Source organism: Lissotriton vulgaris, chromosome 9, assembly GCF_964263255.1.
Source record: "Lissotriton vulgaris chromosome 9, aLisVul1.2, whole genome shotgun sequence".
Taxonomy (NCBI): Eukaryota; Metazoa; Chordata; class Amphibia; order Caudata; family Salamandridae; genus Lissotriton; species Lissotriton vulgaris.
This window is the reverse complement of record NC_141697.1, coordinates 338,979,880-339,000,676: the sequence shown is the minus strand read 5'-3', so window position 1 is coordinate 339,000,676 and position 20,797 is coordinate 338,979,880. Positions and strand designations below refer to the sequence as shown.

General features: G+C 46.6%; 1 protein-coding gene across 1 annotated transcript in view; it reads left to right on the top strand.

Annotated features, from left to right (window-relative positions):
* The window catches only part of TC2N (tandem C2 domains, nuclear), a 221,012-nt gene that overhangs the window by 114,352 nt on the left and 85,863 nt on the right, over positions 1-20,797 (top strand). The window contains exon 6 of the mRNA XM_086937679.1: positions 20,144-20,219. Within this exon, the coding sequence (XP_086793805.1) occupies positions 20,144-20,219 (76 nt within the window). The remainder of the gene's footprint in view (positions 1-20,143; positions 20,220-20,797) is intronic.

Genomic DNA, 20,797 nt, shown 5'->3' with positions numbered 1-20,797 from the left:
CGGATGACTCGGATGCGGTCAAACTGGTGGATATTACATCTCCACTGGGATTGTTACCGTTCGTGTCGGGGCCAACCCATGAGAAGGGGCATACCCTGGATCAGGTGTTTTCATCTGTCCCTCTTACGGAGGTTGACACCCTGCCGGTGCTCTGGTCCGATCACAGGCTGATCAGATTTTCGGTGCTGGAGAGTGCGCGGCCGGATAACAGTGCCTCAGTCTTGTCTAGACCGACCTCGAGAGCGCTGCACAGAGTGACACCTGACATGCTGGAACAGGCGCTTCTGGATCACCCATGCCATCTTTCGGGCGATCTGGATAGCGACACTGAGGCTCTGCAGCGGTGGCTCATTGATAGGCTGGACGATCTGGCCCCCAAGGTAGCCCTCCGATCCACGGTGGCACGGCAATCTGCACCATGGTTTACGGAGGCTCTTCGTGTGGCTCGCAGCCAATGTAAGGTGGCCGAGAGGGCCTGGCGACGTTTGTATGATGGGGAGGCTAAACTCGCCTACAAGGCGGTGGTGAAGGCCTACCATCGGGACATTCTGGGAGCTAAGAGGGACTATTTGGCTAGGAGGATCGAGGCATCCGCGAACTCCTGTAAGGAGATCTTCACCATTGTGAAGGAGTTCACGACCCCTAGTTCCCAATCGCCCCCTCTAGTTTCTTCAGATACGTGGGCAGGTGATCTGGCCGGCTTCTTCACTAATAAGATCAAGGCGATTCAGGCCTCCTTTGTGGAAGGACCGGAGGATGGAAGCGGCGTCACCGGGGCTTGGTGCGGATTTCCACACACACCGACGGCGGTGCTGTCTGATTTTCCTGCTGTTTCCAGCGATGTGTCCAGGCAGCTGTTGGCCAATTTGAAATCTGGCTCGCCACTTGACCCCTGCCCCGCCAAATTTTTGGCTGGGATGGCGGAGGTGGTGAATCCGCTGGTTAATCCCATCCTCAACGCCTCGCTGAGGGAGGGGAGGGTCCCCAGCTCTTGGAAGAGAGCGATGGTGATCCCCCTCCTAAAGAAACCGGGTCTCGACGTCGAGGTTCTGGCCAATTATAGGCCAATTTCACTTCTTCCGGCCCTCACGAAGATCACGGAAAAACACGTCCACGGTGTCCTGTCGCGCTTTCTGGAAGCTAACAATCTGCTCCATCCATCTCAATCCGGTTTCCGTCCTAATTTTAGTACGGAAACGGCATTGCTAGAGGTCACTGAGATCATCAGGGAGACTCTTGATGTCGGCGGGAGGGCGATGCTGGTCATGTTAGATCTATCGGCGGCCTTCGACACCGTCCCCCACAGGGCGCTCTTAGCGAGGCTTTATGACATCGGCCTTAGGGGGACGGCGCTCAGGTGGTTTACATCCTTCCTTGAAGGCCGCCGCCAGACGGTCTGGGTTTCCCAGAGCTCTGCCGAGATGCCGCCATTGGGAGTTGGGGTTCCACAGGGATCTGTGTTGAGCCCCACGTTGTTTAACATCTTTATGTCCCCTTTGGCGGCCTTGGTGGAAGCATATGGGGCCCAGATCATCTCTTACGCCGACGACACGCAACTCCTCTTCACATGCGGGAAAGACCAGGAGTTTGATGGAGGGAGAATTCGGGACTGTCTTACATTGGTCTTTGACTGGTTCCAACGGAACAGTCTAAGGGCCAACTCGAGCAAGTCCGAGGTTCTGTTTTTTGGTTGCGGTGTCGATCCCGAGTGGCAGCATTGGTGGCCGTCCGACATGAGCCCTCCTGCACAGTCTTCCTTGGTGGCTAAAAACCTGGGTGTCAAGCTGGACAACCAGCTATCGCTGCGAACACACATTCTGGGTCTGGCTGGCACCTGTTATGGAATTTTGAAAATGCTCCGTAAATTCCTGCCCCTGCTGTCTGAGGAGCACAGGCGTATTACTGTGCAGGCTCTCGTCGGTTCGAGGCTTGATTATGCTAATGCCCTCTTCCTTGGCCTCCCTGATTACCTAGTTCAGCGCCTACAGGTGGTACAGAACTCTGCCGCCCGGGCTATCTTTGGCCTGCGTAGACGAGCCCGAGCTTCCGGGCTGCTTCAGGCGCTACATTGGCTGCCTGTCCGGAAGCGGATCCAGTTTAAATCCCTGACTCTGATGCACAAAGCCCTGTTTGGATCAGGGGCTGGATACCTGCGGCGGAGACTAGCCTTCTATCGACCAGTCCGCTCCTTGCGCTCGGAATCCCTTTACAAAGCGGTGGTCCCTCGGGTGAGGAAGGCCCGCACGGGAGGGCGCTCTTTCAGCTGCAAAGCCCCACAGCTGTGGAACTCGCTTCCTCTTTCGCTGCGCAGCACTGTCAATTTGTTCCAGTTCAGGAAGAGCCTGAAGACCTGGCTTTTTAATCTTTAGGCTGTTCTTATTGCTTCAGTTTCAGTTCTTTTTCTCATTCTTTTGCTGTGTTGTGTTATTTTTATTCTGAGATGCAGGTGAAAAGCGCCGGGACACTCTTTTCGAGTAGCCGTGCGCTATAAAAGAACGCTGTAACATAACATAACATAACATTTATCACGGTCTCCCTCAATATCTGATGCACCACCTCCAAGTCGTCCAGAATCAAGCGGTTCGCTTGATCCATGGATCCCCCAGATGGCAATCAGCCAAGCCTCTGCTCCATAGCCTCCATTGGCTCCCAATGGACCAGAGGTCCACCTTCAAGGTGGCCTGTCTCACCTTCAAAGCCCTTCACTGCCCCAGCCCTGGGTTCCTCAAATCCCTCATCCATCCTCACTGTCCGACACGCAACCGCCGATCAGCCCACCGTGATTTGCTAGTCACCCCCAAAAGCAAAACTAAAGAATTCGGCGGCCGCCGTTTTTCCTACCTGGCTCCTGCGCTTTGGAACCTCCTCCCACTCTCAATCAAATCTTCTACATCCCTTCTTAAATTCAGGAAACTGCTAAAAACGTATCTTCCCCCCCCCCCCCCCTCAGCTAGGCTTCCTGTTTCTCGCGTTTCCTCCTCACCCACTCTGTCTCTAGCGCCAGGAAGCTTCGGTAACAGTGCGCTTTACAAATGGCACTTAAGATAAGATAAGGAGTCTGAAGGGCAGGCTCAAAATCCTTCAGACTTAAATATAAAGTGCCAGGACTTCAGTAATGATGAGGAGGAACAGTATGGCCAGCATGATGAAGCTCAGTCTCAAATGCCAGCTGCGATGTTGCTTTTGTCAATGATTTCAAGCCTCCAAAACATGTTGGATGACTATAATCGGCGTTTCCCGCCATCACCACAAGTGTCTACTATCCATCTGTTTTGACCCCGATTACAGAGCCGTCAACCGCTCTTTCACAACCAACACCGCCTGTTACCGTTCAAAGAAGCACATCAGTTCAGGTTCATGCAACTCTGTATCCTGATGATGACGATGAGAATCCTCCAGAGCGTGAGGATGGAGAAGTTTCGGATGTGGATGGTGATGATGATCAAATGGCGGAGTGGGATGACTATCATGCACAGAGACCATCCCCATCTCAGGTGATGCCAGGGGATTCTCCTCCGGTGGATATTGCAAGCTTCCATCAATTGATGGACAGGGCGGCACAACGTTTCAAGTTACCACGAGTCCAAAGAGAGGAAGATTGCTTCCTGTATGACTTTAAGAACCAACCATTTAAACAGATTCACACTGTCCCAATTATAGATTTCATCTGGGCTGAAGGGGTGAAATTTATGAAGACTCCAAACTCTTTACCAGCACAATTACCAAGATTAGAGAAGAAATATAAGACGCCGGTGGGATCTCCGGCATGCCTTACGGGCCAGCCTAAGCCTGATTCTGTCGTTACGCAGGCAGCTCAGAGAGGATCGCGAAATCCAGCATCTACTATCACCGCTCCTCCAGACCGTGAGGGCCGGAGCCTTGATGCAATAGTTCACAAGTTTTCCTCAATGTCTTCTACTACTGTGCGAGTGGCTAATGCTATGGCCATTTTGGGTCGATATGACCGTCAAGTTTATGCAGATATGTCCGCCTATGTGGCGTTACTTCCGGATGCTTCCAAGGCGGAAGCTCAGCAGCTTCTGCAAGAAGGTGAAAGAACATCCGAGGAATTAATTGATTGTGCAGTGGATGTGGCCTGCACTGGTTTTCGGCAACTCGCTGGAGCGGCCGTCTTACGTCGGCAAGGTTGGCTGCGCTCGACTTCTTTTCGGCAGGAAGTTCAAACAAAAATTCTTGATATGCCATATGACGGCGAATCACTCTTTGGAGCGCACATTGACGAAGCGTTGCAATCCATAAAGAAAGACACTGACACTGCACGTGCCTTAGGTACCCTTCAATTTAAGAAACAGCACTTTCGGGGTGCTCGAGGACAAGGCACTACCTTCAATTTTCGAGGAGGAAACAATCAATATCGCTCCTATAACCAAGGCAACCAGCGTTTCTCCGGAAACCGACAACAGTCTTCTCGTCAGCAGCCTGCCAAAACCTATAGAGGAAAGTCCACTTACAGGGGAACTTCCAACAAGAGTCAATGACTTGCCTTTAAAACTGCAAATTGGAGGGCGAATCTCTCTGTTTGGTTCTCAATGGCCCTCCATTACGACGGACCATTGGGTACTCAATATTGTAGACAAGGGCCATGCATTGGAATTCGTCGAAGTACCTCCTCCGATGCCACCTTCCGGACCGCCACCTCCGCACCTCAAAGAACTATTCCATCAGGTTCGCCTTCTGATTCAGAAGGGTGCGGTAGAAGTAGTGCCAAGGTCTCAGAGAGGAAAGGGGTTTTATTCCCGATTTTTCCTAATCACCAAGAAGAACGTAGAATGGAGACCCATATTGGACTTGAGAGCGCTCAATCAATATCTCAAGAATCAATCCTTCCGTATGCTAACGCTTACAGAAATCTTGCGTTTGCTCTCGGTCGGAGATTTCATGGCAACCATCGACCTCCGAGACGCCTACTTCCATGTCCCAATACTCCCAGGTCATCGGAAATTCCTACGATTCAAGGTGGGGCACCTGCATTTCCAGTTCAAGGTCCTTCCATTTGGCCTCCGGTCCGCCCCTCGAGTCTTTACCAAGATATTGGCTCCAGTCATGGCCTTTCTTCGCCTCCAAGGTGTGCAGATATTCCCATATCTCAACGATTGCCTCCTGAAGTCACAGTCCTGCTCACAACTGTTGCTCCATACCTCCATTTGTCAGAGGGTATTTCGTTCCTTGGGTCTGTCCAGCAACCTGGAAAAATCCCAATTGCACCCGGCAACTTGCAACGATTCCCTAGGGGCCACACTGGACACCACGCTGGCAAAGGCGTTCGTCTCCCTGGAACGTCAACAGAGGATTCTACGCCTAGTGTTTCTTCTACTGTCAAAACGGTGCATTTAAGTTTGACTGTTGAAGTCCTTTATAGGCATGGCTTCTTAGTGCATCGCTCTCATCCCTCATTGCAGACTACGTGCACGTCCTATTCAAGAGGAACTAGACGGGCAGTGGCGCCAGGTCACCGGTTCCTTCAACAATCAGATTTGTGTCACAACTTGCATGAGATCAGCGCTCAAATGGTGGACACAGCCATTGCATCTTGCAGCAGGGATGTCGTTCCTGTCAAACACCCCAGATCTGACGCTAACCACGGACGCATCTCTGGAGGGTTGGGGGGCTCACCTCCAAGACCTGTCCATAAAAGGAAAATGGACTCTACATCAGAAAGCCTGGCACATCAACAAATTGGAGCTCATGGCTATTTTTCTAGTGATGAAATTGTTTCAACCCATGCTGCAAGGAGAGTCTGTCCTCATACAAACAGACAACACAACCTGCGTGCACTACATAAACAAGCAGGGCGGAACGAAGTCTCCGGTGCTATCCCGCCTGGCACAGGCTATTTGGGACTGGTCACTCAATCGCCAAATCACAATCAATGCAGTTCATCTCCCGGGGTTGTCCAACCTCCTGGGGGATTCCCTAAGCAGATCCCGATCATCAACCCACGAGTGAGAACTACATCAACCAACACTCAACATGATTTTTCGTAGCTGGGGTCGCCCAGCGCTGGATCTCTTTGCAACGCCAGAGAACCGCAAATACCCAGCTGACGCAAGTTGGCATCCCCACAAAGGGTCACAGGGCAATGCCCTTTTGATGAATTGGTCAAATCTGTTTGCTTACGCCTTTCCTCCAATCCCTCTGGTGCCGCGAGTGCTTTGGAAGATGCGGAGAGAACCTTGCCACATCCATCTCATTGCTCCCAGGTGGCCACGGCAGGCGTGGTTCTCGGAGCTGCTCCTTCTGTCTCAATGCGAGCCCATCCGTCTTCATCCTCGGATGGATCTTCTTTCCATGGACAGGGGCCTCGTCTACCATCCGGACCCCTCTTCTCTGAGCTTATCAGCCTGGAACCTGAGCACTGTGAATTTGCACATCTAGCCATTCCTCAAGAGTGTTGAGACATCCTTGCTCATGCCAGAGCTCCTTCAACTATAAAGACTTACAAGTTAAAATGGAAACGCTTCTGCCATTGGTGTGCTGAGACCGGCGTGCATCCCTTACGTGCAACGCCCGCTTAGCTCCTCCCTTTTTTTTCAACTAGCTCAGTCAGGATTGTCTCATGCTACTTTAAGAGTTTTTCTGGCGGCAATTTCACGCTTCCGCCACGATGGCTCCGCCTCCCTATGTTCCTCTAGGATAATACGCCAATTTTTCAAGGGACTCTTTCTTAAATTTCCACCAGTTCGGCGTCCTCCTCCTGTGTGGCGCCTCAACATTGTCTTAGCACAATTAATGAATGCACCATTTGAACCAATACATAGAGCGGACCTCAAGTACATCACCTGGAAGGTTGCGCTTCTTTCTTTGATGTCTTTGCGTCGAGTGAGTGACATTCATGCATTCACGATCAAACCACCATTTCTTCAGTTTCAGCTTCAACAATCAGATTTGTGTCACAACTTGCATGAGATCAGCGCTCAAATGGTGGACACAGCCATTGCATCTTGCAGCAGGGATGTGGTTCCTGTCAAACACCCCAGATCTGACGCTAACCACGGACGCATCTCTGGAGGGTTGGGGGGCTCACCTCCAAGACCTGTCCATAAAAGGAAAATGGACTCTACTACATCAGAAAGCCTGGCACATCAACAAATTGGAGCTCATGGCTATTTTTCTAGTGCTGAAATTGTTTCAACCCATGCTGCAAGGAGAGTCTGTCCTCATACAAACAGACAACACAACCTGCGTGCACTACATAAACAAGCAGGGCGGAACGAAGTCTCCGGTGCTATCCCGCCTGGCACAGGCTATTTGGGACTGGTCACTCAATCGCCAAATCACAATCAATGCAGTTCATCTCCCGGGGTTGTCCAACCTCCTGGCGGATTCCCTAAGCAGATCCCGATCATCAACCCACGAGTGAGAACTACATCAACCAACACTCAACATGATTTTTCGTCGCTGGGGTCGCCCAGCGCTGGATCTCTTTGCAACGCCAGAGAACCGCAAATACCCAGCTTACGCAAGTTGGCATCCCCACAAAGGGTCACAGGGCAATGCCCTTTTGATGAATTGGTCAAATCTGTTTGCTTACGCCTTTCCTCCAATCCCTCTGGTGCCGCGAGTGCTTTGGAAGATGCGGAGAGAACCTTGCCACATCCATCTCATTGCTCCCAGGTGGCCACGGCAGGCGTGGTTCTCGGAGCTGCTCCTTCTGTCTCAATGCGAGCCCATCCGTCTTCATCCTCGGATGGATCTTCTTTCCATGGACAGGGGCCTCGTCTACCATCCAGACCCCTCTTCTCTGAGCTTATCAGCCTGGAACCTGAGCACTGTAAATTTGCACATCTAGCCATTCCTCAAGAGTGTTGAGACATCCTTGCTCAGGGCAGAGCTCCTTCAACTATAAAGACTTACAAGTTAAAATGGAAACGCTTCTGCCATTGGTGTGCTGAGACCGGCGTGCATCCCTTACGTGCAACGCCCGCTTAGCTCCTCCCTTTTTTTTCAACTAGCTCAGTCAGGATTGTCTCATGCTACTTTAAGAGTTTTTCTGGCGGCAATTTCACGCTTCCGCCACGATGGCTCCGCCTCCCTATGTTCCTCTAGGATAATACGCCAATTTTTCAAGGGACTCTTTCTTAAATTTCCACCAGTTCGGCGTCCTCCTCCTGTGTGGCGCCTCAACATTGTCTTAGCACAATTAATGAATGCACCATTTGAACCAATACATAGAGCGGACCTCAAGTACATCACCTGGAAGGTTGCGCTTCTTCTTTCTTTGACGTCTTTGCGTCGAGTGAGTGACATTCATGCATTCACGATCAAACCACCATTTCTTCAGTTTCAGCGGGATTGTGTGCTGCTATGCACTAACCCTACTTTTCTTCCTAAAGTACCTTCAGATTTCCATATCAATGAGCCTGCTATTCTGAGGTCTTTCTTTGCTAACCCGCAGTCTCCTGCGGAACAACGCTTGCATTCCTTAGACATTAAGCGGTGCTTGAAGTTCTACATCAGCAGAACAGCCCAGTTCCGCAAATCGGATCAACTTTTCGTAGCCTATGGCCGCTTTCAAAAGGGACGTCCAGTCACCAAACCTACAATAGCCCGCTGGGTGTCTTCGGCTATTGCCTTCTGCCATCAAAAAGCAGGCAAACCTTTACAGTCTACAGTAAGGGCCCATTCCACCAGATCCATGGCGTCCTCTACTGCACTTTTTGCCGGTGTCCCGTTGCATCAGATTTGCAGGGAAGCCACGTGGTCCAGCAGGCACACGTTCACGAAACACTACTGTCTGGGTGCCATGAATGAAGGGGATACCGCAGTAGGACAAGCTGTGCTTCGTAATCTTTTTCAGTAAGGTGAGCCACTGTTCTACCCTCCTCCTATTAGTTTCCATATGTTTTATGACTGTTTGAGATATATATATATATATATATATATATATATATATATATATATATATATATATATATATATATATATATATATATATATTTATATTGCTTGTGCTCTATACACATAAATTTCTTCAGTCTTTTGTTATGCATCGTATCTATGGAAACTTTGTCTTTTGGTACTGACTGCTAACTATTCTATATTCAAGCATGTGAATCTATGAAAGACACCCCAATACTGGAGAAGAACAATTGTTACTTACCTGTAAACAGGTGGTTCTCCAGTATTGGTGTCTTTCAAAGATTCCCATGCGACCCTCCCTCCTCCCCTCAGAGGCTCTCTTCTCCTCATAGACTCTTTTGGGTCACTCTGTGCTACGAAAATCTGAGGTGTTGAGCTCTGAGGAGAAGGTTCTAGAGGGCTGCTGTAGCCTGATTGGCTGCAGTTTGGACCAACATAATGACAGGGATAGGCCGCATTAGGTCTTTTCCATTCCCATGCACTCCTATGTAGAATTTTGGGTAGGCAATTTTTGCTCTTCTTTTACATATTTCAGGTTTTTCTTCTGATTATATATGAGTATATATGTTTATATATATATTTAGTATATTATTGCTATTTTATTTACTGTGGGACTCCCACTCCGACGACGGGGAATATTCAAGCATGTGAATCTATGAAAGACACCTATACTGGAGAACCACCTGTTTACAGGTAAGTACCAATTGTTCGTTTCGCCTATCCGGCACACGTGCTCCATATGCTGTCTCGTAGAGACATGCTGTATCTAGGATATGGACTTCAAAAATGCCCATCCCATCTTTTTCATTGGTTCCTCTTGCTGTCCTATAGAAATGCTGGCTTTTTATTGGTGAATACATTTAGTAGTCCCTCCTTTTTGGAATTTTGAATCCGCCCATGAGGACTGCCCTGTTACATATTTTCTTGTTGTTCATGTTATTTAGACTTTGAGAGAACTCTTTTTTTGGTTGGCCTGCTGCTTTGCTCATTAAGTGTTCTGTTTACTTGTGAAATGAAACTTCAGTCTGCTTCATTTGCTTGCCGTCCCTTAATCTCCCCATGCTTCCCCCTCACCCCTCCCACAACACAGGCCCCCCACCATCCCATCCCTCCGAGGGCACTGCTCGTTTTGCTAATCTCTTCCACCACCCCTTTTGGTCAATTTTGCATGATATGCAGTGCGGTGCCCTCATTTAATCTCCTCCACCCCCCACGCACAACACTGCTTGGCTGCCCCACTTCGGAGATGCTGCATTGAATACTTATACTTATTTTAAATTATTAGCTTTTATTTAAGTGGAGCCAACATCAGATCTGAACACGGATCCCCATCTCCCCAGTCTGCAACTCTCACCGCTAAGCCATATCCTTTCTCCATCCATGTTGCCGAGGCAGTACCTTATGTGGTCAAAGGAGGTCCCATGGGACACCTAGTGACAGCCTCACAACACTGTTTGTAATTGTTTCCCGCCTCAGCTTGTGTTCTGATGTACGTGTTTCTGCCCTATGCATTTACCCAACGGGAGTTTGTTTGCAGGCAGTTTCTGACAGCAACGTGTTTCGTTTTGTGAATTTGTGCGCAATGAAAGTCCACCTTCACAGCGTGGTTTTGTAATTTATGTATTTTTTTGCTTTGAAACTGTTTCTTTATTTTAAAACAGGGCGTGTTGGTCAATTATTTCTGATTTACTTTTCTGTCCGCTAGATTGTAATAGGTTTCTTTTTATTTTCGTTGCCCTTGTGCATTTAAAATATGTATAGTTACTTTCTTGTGCTTTTGTGCATTTAAAATATGTATAGTTACTGATTCTTTATTTTTAAATGGAGCGTGCAGGGCAGCACTGTGCACGAGCCCCACCTCCCCACGCCCACAGCTGCAGACCTCACAACTCCTTGCAGAGAATTGTGTGATAGGTCCAACATTTTAGAAAGATCCGTAAACATACTAGTTCAAGAAGACTTGAATAGTTGATCCCCTGACACCATGATCGGTTCCTAACTGATGTATGATGCTTTTGTGCACACTCGTGCCTATCCACTGCACTCGATAAACAGACCGCTCCGAAAGGCCACCCGCCATTGTCCATGTTGACTACCCTCCGTGCTGCCTCACATCCAACAAAACATGTAAGTGGCCTGACATAGCCAGAGCGGACTGATTTTTATCAGCCTCTGCTGCGGCTGTCCATTTTGCCCCCTCACACGCTCTCCCTCTGTCCTTTCTCCTGTCATCCCTCCAATCAACAGTCATATCAATAACACGACTTTTCAAACCGAAGGTATCCTTCCCATAAATGTTGTAGAAAAAGCACAATAAGAGGCTTCTTAAAACTAGCTCACTAGCTCTGTCCTCATGTGCAGAGCCCTTAGTTCCTGTAAATGTCGAAGTGTGCCCATGCTTGTTGAAGAAATTAATGCACTTGCATGGAAATAATTAATAAAATATGGTACTAAAAGAAACGTTCTCAAAATCATTGGGATGTTTACAATAAAAGCAAAACACTGAGGCATGCCACTGCTGTGCAAGCAGACTGGCATTCATTTCCATAATCTATATTTTTTAATAACTTTCTCAATATGTTTGCTCCTTTTTTAAATTATATACATCATGTACAAAACTGCCTTTTTTTGGCGAACTTGTGCATGTGCCTACATACAAAACATACACTAGGGCACACAATGTAGCAGTAAAAAAAACAAGCATGAATCCAGTCCCAACCTGTAGAAGTGAAAGCAACCATCACCTTGATGAAGCCAGCAGCGCGAAGCTCGATATATTGTTTGGAAACCTTATTAACTCCTGTAATGTTTTGCCTTGGACCCTCAATCAATGCTCCACAATTATTTAGTTGCAACATTCAAGCAACTAAATGCAGCGGCCCACTAACAGACCCTACACAAGCACACCAGTACCAGAACATTCCTACAAACACACAGCTCTTGAATAACCCTCACTGTGCTCCCTTTCATTCCACACGGTCAATATCTGTAAGTTTTAAATAAGAAATAGTAGTGCCGAATAACATTGAGGGACTTTTTTTGTTTTCACAAATGCTATATGTGGAAATTGTGTGTTTAGGCATTCCAATATCAATTTTAACGAAGTTGTGTGAACAGGCAATTCCAATTCAAGCTTTTCCTTCTGCATTTGAACATTTTTTAATAATGTTCAAGATCTCTCCTCCTCCCACCTCGCTGTCGTCATTCCCTTCTCTCACGACTGCCAAAAGAGACTGGAAAAAAATGGACCCTACCTCTCTTAACAACTTACTATGTTCTAATCTCCCCTCATCTGATTCTCATGTAGTTACATTCTCTAAGAAGGTTCATACCTGGCTCTCCAATGCTACAGACTCCTGTCTTCCCTTGACCAACAAAAAACTTGTACACCATCGCCCCCCGGCCCATGGTTTAGTGACATTTTAAAAATTGAAAAATCCAAATTTAAAGTATTGGAACGTAAATGGAGGAAAAGCTTTGTGCCGGACCTCAAAGATGCCTATAAAAAGGCGAAAAACATTACCATAACCTTTGCAATACTACCAGAGCCAATTTTGTTTCCAAGACCATTACTGATGCGGCTAACTGCTCAAAAACTCTTTTCAGTCTAGTAAAAAAGCTTGCGGGGTCTGAAACCACGGGAAACCCTTTGCCATTAAATAAAATTCAGTGTGATGATCTTGCTCATTTCTTCACACACAAAATGGAAAAGATATATCCGGAAATAGGCAACTCTCATCCGAGCAGGCCTTTGCATCCACTTTCCCCTACCAATAATCACACTTTATCCTCACCTAGTCTGACTGTTACCACATCACACACAGTATCAGTCATGGAGTCTCGCACTACTTCCCACCTTTTAGACTCCTGGCCGCTCCTTGACTTAGACACCTTAGCTACCATTTTAGACAGAGTTAAGTCTGGCTCCCCTAATGACCCGTTACCTATTTCAATTCTCAAGCAACTTGCTCCCATATGCTTGTCATCCTTAATGTTTTAAACTGTTCCCTACTTAAGTCCAAAGTCCCTGATCATTAGAAACATGCTATGGTGACTCCACTATTAAAGAAACCCAACGTAGACCCTACTGTTCCTGCTAATTACCAACCAATTTCCCTTCTGCCTGTCTTCTCCAAAGTTCTTGAAAGACACATTCACCATCATCTCTCCCAGTTTATTGAGACTAACAAAATTCTCCACCCCACTCAATCTGGGTTCAGAACAGGATTTTCTACGGAGACCACCTTGTTGAGGGTCACAGAGAGACTACGCCATCACCTCGATATCAGAGACACTGTCGCGCTCATACTTTAAGATCTCAGCGCGGCGTTCGACATGATATCTCATCCATTATTAGTCAACACTCTGAGGTCCTTCGGCATATGCGGCTCTGCCTTAGACTGGATTGTTTATTTTTTGGACGGCCACACGTTTCAGATCTTTTCGGCTACAGACAGCTCTGATGTCCATCCCTCACCCTACGGGGTACCCCAGGGCTCTGTAGTGAGTCCCATGCTCTTTAACTTGTATGTCAGGCCTCTAGCTGACATTGCAGAACAGACCGCTCTGATCCTTTTTACTTACACCGATGATTCTCAGATCATCTTCTCACTTTCACATTCTGACCCCCACTCCACATCCTGTCTTCAGCTGGGTCTTAGTCGTATTGCAGCATGTATGACCCAAAACTATTTGAAACGTAACGGGGAAAAAACGGAGGTTCTCATCCTTGGTAACGAGAAAAATGTATGGGGTCCACCTCATTGGCCTGCTGAGATGGTTTTACCTCCGTGGCCCTCCAGCAATGTCTGGAACCTAGGTGTTTACATTGATGATTCCATGTCCATGCATCATCATGCAGTCAAGGTCACAGCTATTTGCTTCACCATCTTAAAATGGCTTAGGAAGATCCTTTGGATGCTACCTTATGACACAAGAAAACTGTGGTCCATGCCCTTATCACCTCACGGCTGGACTATGGGAATGTCCTTTTTCAAATAAGGCCGTGACCCGTAGACTGCCGCTGGTACAAAACTCTGCCGCTAGACTTCTTTGCAGAGTCCCTAGTACCACTTCCATCTTTGGCCATCTCCGTGTTCTGCACTGGCTCAGAGTGGAAAACCGCATAAAATTCAAAGCTCTCAGCTTCATGTTTAAGATCAAATGGGGTTCCGCTCCTCAATACGTGCAGTCTCTTGTCCAGCCTTACATCCCTACACGCCACCTTCGTTCTGCCACTCTTGAAAACTTTACGGTCCCGAGGTTCAATCTCGCTAGGATGGGTGGCCGGTCTTTTTCTTATCTTGGCCCAATGCTCTGGAACACCCTCCCGATCACTATCCACAAAGAAACCATCTATACTAGTTTCCGCAAATCTTTAAAGACCTGGTTGTTTAACCAGTAATGTCTCTCATCATGATTCCTCTGTATTCTGCTTCGTCCAGGCGCCGGGAAACCCTTTTTGGGTAGCTGTTGCGCCCTACAAATTCAATAAATAAATAAAATAATGAATAAAGCCTCCCTCAGTCTGAAGCTCGATGGGTAATGACTTTTTAAAGTTTGATCTCAGCGCATTACTTTAGTGCACAGAAATTCTGGGCAGGGATCTGATTTTACGTATAATCCCCCAACATTACAAAAATAATGGGCTGTTGTAGCAATTCGTGTTACTTTTGAGTTTATACCACCTTCAAATTTTATGCTGCATTTGTGTATTGTTCTGCTAGTGCTCTGCAGAAAAACGAAAATTTACAAATGGCTAGTTAATTATAAGTTCAAAAAACTTTTTTAAAAAACAGTTTACATTCAACCGAAGGTCCTAGGCTGAAAAAAAGATTTTCAAAACAATTACTATTCTTTTAAGATCCTTACAGAATACTACAGACTTGATGAGCAGGGTGATGGATACCCTTAAAGTATTACAAGATTAAATACATCATATATCCAGTATCAATTACATTCTGACATACAAATATAAATAAGGAAGCGCTAATAATGAAAAGGAAGGCTTCTCTCGAGGAACTACTCATGGGATAAAGACCTCACCTTAGACTATAAATCTATTTTATATTATGACTATCCCATCTGTAAGGGGAAGTATAGGAGAAAAACGGAGACACCCTCCAATCAGGAAAGAAATAGAATTTTTCAAACGGGTCCAACCAAAGACCAATGAAAATAATTCTGCTTTTCATTGGTGTCTTTTTTAGCACTTTTTTTAGTTGTTCCCTAAGATAACATGTTTGCCAACATCACTTCCTTTTCTCTTCACTGAAATCTTTGCTTCTGTTTACCACCTTGTGTCATTGTTGTTGCATTTTTTTCTAAACGTTGAGATACTTTAGCAGCATCCATACATTTTGTCCTGATTGCTGAACTGTGTTCATTAATCAAAAAAATGAGTGCCTCCATATTTGTTTCCCCTCCATGCAATATGCCACATGGACGTTTTATGGTATTTGTCGCATGTGCCTTGTTGATAGCCCCCTCCTCAACACCTTGAGAAAACCCAAAGTTAGCCCATGCCCATGCAGCCGCCCTGTGGGAAGATCACAGGCAGGCGAAAACGCATGACATGAGAAATGATAGTAAACAAGGACACAAATTGGGGGTAGACGGCGTCCACCCACTATTTTCAAAGGGTGGACGTCTTCCGCCTTGCCAAGAAGTTGGTCCCCACCGAATTATGCCGAACTCATTCTAATGTAATTTTCTGACACTGGGACACATTGTCTACTTTCCTTTCCAAGTACCAATGTGCAGGAGGAGATGGGACTTTGATCATTTAAATTTGAGCAGGACCCAAAACAAAGCCCCCTATCTGGCCTCCTTTTGTTTGAGTATCCTGGCTGGGATCTATCTGGAGCCTCACACCTAGATGCACATGCAATGGAGGGGAAACAAACAGCTTGTTATTACTGCACAAGTATTTAAGAGAGGTATGGTTTTGACTTTGTTCACTCCCTTTATTTAAGAGATGTGCTTTCACTGTAATAATGCCAGATGTGTTGGTCTGTCCCAGTATTTATACAAATAACAATTTAAATATCACTATTTTGTTTTATTTATTTTATAGCGCTTCTCATCCCAATGCAGGTGTCAGAGCGCTTTACATCACACATACACATAATACATTGACAATACATCATATACATGTGTAAATCAACTACAGGATGTGTTACAGAAGACAGTGAGGGTTACAAGGAGTAGGAAGTCACATGTCCTTCTTAGCTCATTGTGCTGTGTAAGAAGGATTACAGTTTATGAACTGCTAGAAACAAAAGGATGTCTTTATGACAAGCAGTAACACACTTACCAAGCTACATAACTAAAAATCTGTCATCTGCATGTTAAATGATGTGCTTAGGAGACATTTTATCCCTTTATGCTACTTTGAATCAAAACTGTGATTAGACAAAACACAGATCTCTCCAGCAAATGCTTACCATCCAGAGCTATTTTAGCATTATAATTATTCCCTGAGATTTACTGGGCACACAATGATCTCTGCAGCAAGTGCCTTGACCCCATAAGATATTTTAAAATGCAGATTTTGCAACCAATTAAGCAGAACACATTTACTGCCATGGTTCTCCGTGTTGCCAATTTCTTTGTGGCAGAGTTTTAAAAAAAATGTATACGGTGAGGCCCTCATTTTGCATCAGGGTTACATCACTTTTTGGTGCAATCCCAATGCAAAATCTAATTTGTTAAATGTTGCAATGCTCTCAGATGTAATCATGATAGACCTGCTAAAGATGTGTTAGGTGTTACGATCTGATGTCACTTTTTGTAATGCTATGACATGATGTCATGTGCTGTGATGTGCAGTGCAAAAAAAACGATGGATTTAGGCCCAGATCTCGCTACTGGGGTGAATGTATGACATTGTTCTGCATTCTGTCCATCAACTGTTGTGTTATGCATTTGTCATGTGCTGTGATGTCACTACATTTGGTTAGCCCGTCCACCCCTTTTTTTTCTTCTTTTTTTTCTAGAACGTGTGCCCTAATCAAGAGAAAATGCTACTAAAAATGCAAACCTGTCAAATAGGCCGTTCGCGGACGTATGCACAATAAATACCTTTACTTCCTTCTGTTTCCTTTATTTTACGGGGACATCCTGAAGGAAGTCACATCCACTGCTTTGCTTGAAGTGGAATATGTATGTTAGCTGAGTCCTACAAACTGCTGTACCTCGTCTCTCTGTTTCCCTATGCAACCTGTTTGCACATGGTAGGGGAGGACAGCCCATTCCTCTACCATATAGACAGTTTACAAACAAAATACTTTCTTTAACGGAGAGGAAGTGGCCAAACGGTTAGAGATGTCAGCCGACCGTGAGACTGCTGAGCCAGGTTCGAATCCCGGCGCTCAATATCGTGTGATTCTTGGCAAGTCACCTAATTTTCCCGTGCCTAAAAATTTGTAACTTAAACTGGTTCTTGTGAGGAGCTCTCTTGTGCCATTTAAAACTGCAAAATAAACGAAAAATAGCCACCAAAGGCCATCTATGGTGAGGTTTTTTGTAACCTTAAAGCCTGCACTGAACAGATTAGCAGACTTGTGATTGAAAAAAAAATTACGCTACACGTGGCGCAAATCGCTTTACGACAATCAGGCTGTTATCTTTGTGAATCCTTGAGAGCCACAGGGGGAATGGGCTAGCAAGAAGGCAATCTGCCATGCCTTGTGCTTCACGAGGCAATGTGTGAATGCATTGTGACCACTCCTCCAATTAGTACACACGTGCCCCGTAAGTAGGTGACAGCTAGCCACCCATGGCATAGCTCCACTTTATTAGTTCACATAATGCAGCTTTACATAACATATCATGCGGAGGTATTTTCCCCTATACATGTATGCAACTATTCATGGGGGAGACGATGTGACCGGAGCTGCAGACTTTGAATCTAGGGAACCAGCAGTACTTAATTTAAGCCGGTGCTTTCCGGTACTTAGGGGCTTATTACGATGGCGGAACACCATCGTAACGTGAAATACCCCCACCATATTACGATGGCGGTGGGTATCGCAGCAGACGCAAAGTCCAACCGCCGCTTTTCCGCCGGTCGGCAATTGTTACGATTGCCGGCCGGGCGGATATGGGCTACTAGTATGGTGGCGATGCCTGCCATATTAGGATGTATGTGGTGAAAGGCCTTCCCATAGTGGCGATGTTTGATTGGTTCAGATGCTTCGTCCATCACCACCCCCTTTTGTACCACTTTGTTCACCATAAGTGTGGCAGGGTATGCTCAGACGTGAGTCCCTTGCTCACTTTGCCACTGGATTCAAGCAAGCCGGGCTGAAGACAGCTGAAATGCCAGAAACCGGTCCCCGGAAGCTTGTCCGGTCCAGGGAAGGCATGGCTTGGCAGTTCGGGCTGGACTGTTCCCATGAGGCACAGGGTCAGACTGATTTGCATATGGCCATGGCTGAACTGGGGTGGCAGAGTGGGCTAAAGAACGGTGATGGATTAAACCCAGATCTGTTGACTGGGTATGAGTGTTTGATTGGTTCAGATGCTCCGTCCATCTCCACCCCCTTTTGTACCGCCATGGAAAGGCTGGCAGTGTTTTGGTTTGGGGGCCCATTGCGGGCCCCCGGCGGGGTGGGAGGGTGCACTTGGGGGGTACCCATGGTAACCCTTGCAGTTCCCTGCACCAAGTGGCAGGCACCGCGGGTGCCTGGCACGTGGTGCAGGGAAATACCATGCATGCCCTTTTACCATTGCGTACGGCGCTGCAGTCAGCCGCACCGTCCGCAATGGTAAAAGGGCAAGATACGCCCGCCAGTATGGTGGGCGCATCCTAATTGAGCCGGTGGGACCGCTGCACCTCTGGCGGTCGGTCCCATCACCGTCATGGTGGCGGACGGACTGATGTCCGTTCGCCATCATGGTGAGCCCCTTAATTCTCAACATGCGCACTAAGGACAGTTCACCACATGATGGTGCTGTCAGTCTAATTTTGAGATGGACACAACAGTGTTTAATAATTCCATGTACATTAAAAGTGAATAATACCTGCCACCCAAGCCATTATTTTTGCTTTTGTTGGCCTGGAATAATCCGAATTGTCAAACTTTTATTAGCGTGATTGTTAATACTTGCATTGGCACTGTCATTGGCCGCGCAGGCGGGGGCAGTAGGTGCTGCAAGCTGCAGGTGTCTCCTTGGAAGGACCGTGGGACTTACCTGTTTTACCAACTAAGCACTGGGAACCAAGCTCGAGTCTTATGATTCTGGGCAAATCACTTAAACTCCTAGGGTCTAGAAAACGATTGTGACATTGTGTAATGTAACTGGTGCTCAATAAAGGGCTCCAATGGCCTTGGGCTAAGTTTGTGATATTTAAGTCTGACCCAAAAAAATTATAATAAAATACCAGCATATTAATGTTTGCTTCTGGACCTCTTAAGTTTTTTGGGAGGCTCTTCAACACTCTTTTTTTATTCATTCATTCAATCGTCTTGGTGGTCTTCCAGGAGATCGTGGTAAAGCTGTGCGCCAGCCGCAGACCCCTCCATGTGGATCTGCTTGGGTTGTCCTCATGTCTATAAACAAATTCACTTCACACTGTAAACCCCACTTACACGTCTTCATAAACCAAAATTGCAGTGGACGTTCCCTTTTATGTCACTCCCGCTGATAGCCCCTCAACAAATTAGGAAAAGGGTGCGAGGGAAGCTTCCAGGGAGTGGAAGGGGAGGGAGATCAGGTGTTCTCTTCCCGTTTCGATGCTTCATTTCCTAATAGGCGAATCACATTTTAAGAGGGGCGGGGGGATGAAATCTTAGTGATGATGTGAATTTGATTTTGTGGAAATGTATTTTTCTACTTGATGCTGGTACATGTACAAGTTGATCTCATATGTATACTCTTGGCTCCGCTCAATCCCAATAAAATATTTAACAATCAAATATTGTCCATAAATTCTCCTTTGTGACCCATCTGTTTCCTGGTGCTTATTATAATATAGTTTCTACAGCACCAGAAGGTATATCTGTGCCACGTAAACTTGCAGAAGGTAACCAGTCTGGCAGAATCATATGACACAGGGTATTGACGGATAAACACTGAGTCATCACTTTAATTAATCATATCCCTAAGACAGGCTTGTGTGGTTGCCAAGGGGCGTGTACAATATATCTGATAGGGTTTCTGACGCGCTGGTGCAAGGACACACTGGACACTGCCTTGGCATTGCACTGCGGATCCTGGGATGCGCACAGAACTGACTAACCAGGAGTTTACTTTTCAGAGATATGACTCCGCGTCCAGTGTACCAAGCAGTACCTCCTCCAGGAAGGACTCTCAGGGCAGTAACCGAAGCCTAGGTAAGTCTTTCACTTCATTTGGAGATGTACCTGCTCTATTATGTCTCAACGCAGGTAGTTTTGAAGTGCAAGCAACACAGTCACTGACACACTCTAGTAAGCTTGTGAAGTTTGGAACCACCCAGAAACGTTAAATGCACTTTTATGGATTATTCTCTGTGATCGGTGGGTCTGGGGTTTCCAGAAGGTATTTCAAGGATTGAATTCCAAGAGTACTAAGGATAAAAGGCTTACAAGACCTTACATCCTCGGGTAAGTGAGCTTATAGCCAGATGACACAAGGGCAGTGTAGCCGAGTTAATGAAAAGCACCATTGTACCTGCTTTACTAAGGGTATCTCCTGATAGGAAAGCTATCTGGAATGAAAGGTTTGGATAGGATCCTGTAATGTCGGATGGCTAACTGAGAGGGTTCATATTAAACTTGTCTCGCCTGGACCCATGGACTCTACATCCCTTTATATGCCCCATGCAGCTCCGCCAGAGGGGATCCGCTGACGTCCAAGTGGGTGAGACATGAACCCATGTATAATAAACATTATAGAGCCTTGAGGGGTACAGAACTATGTGCAGCACAAG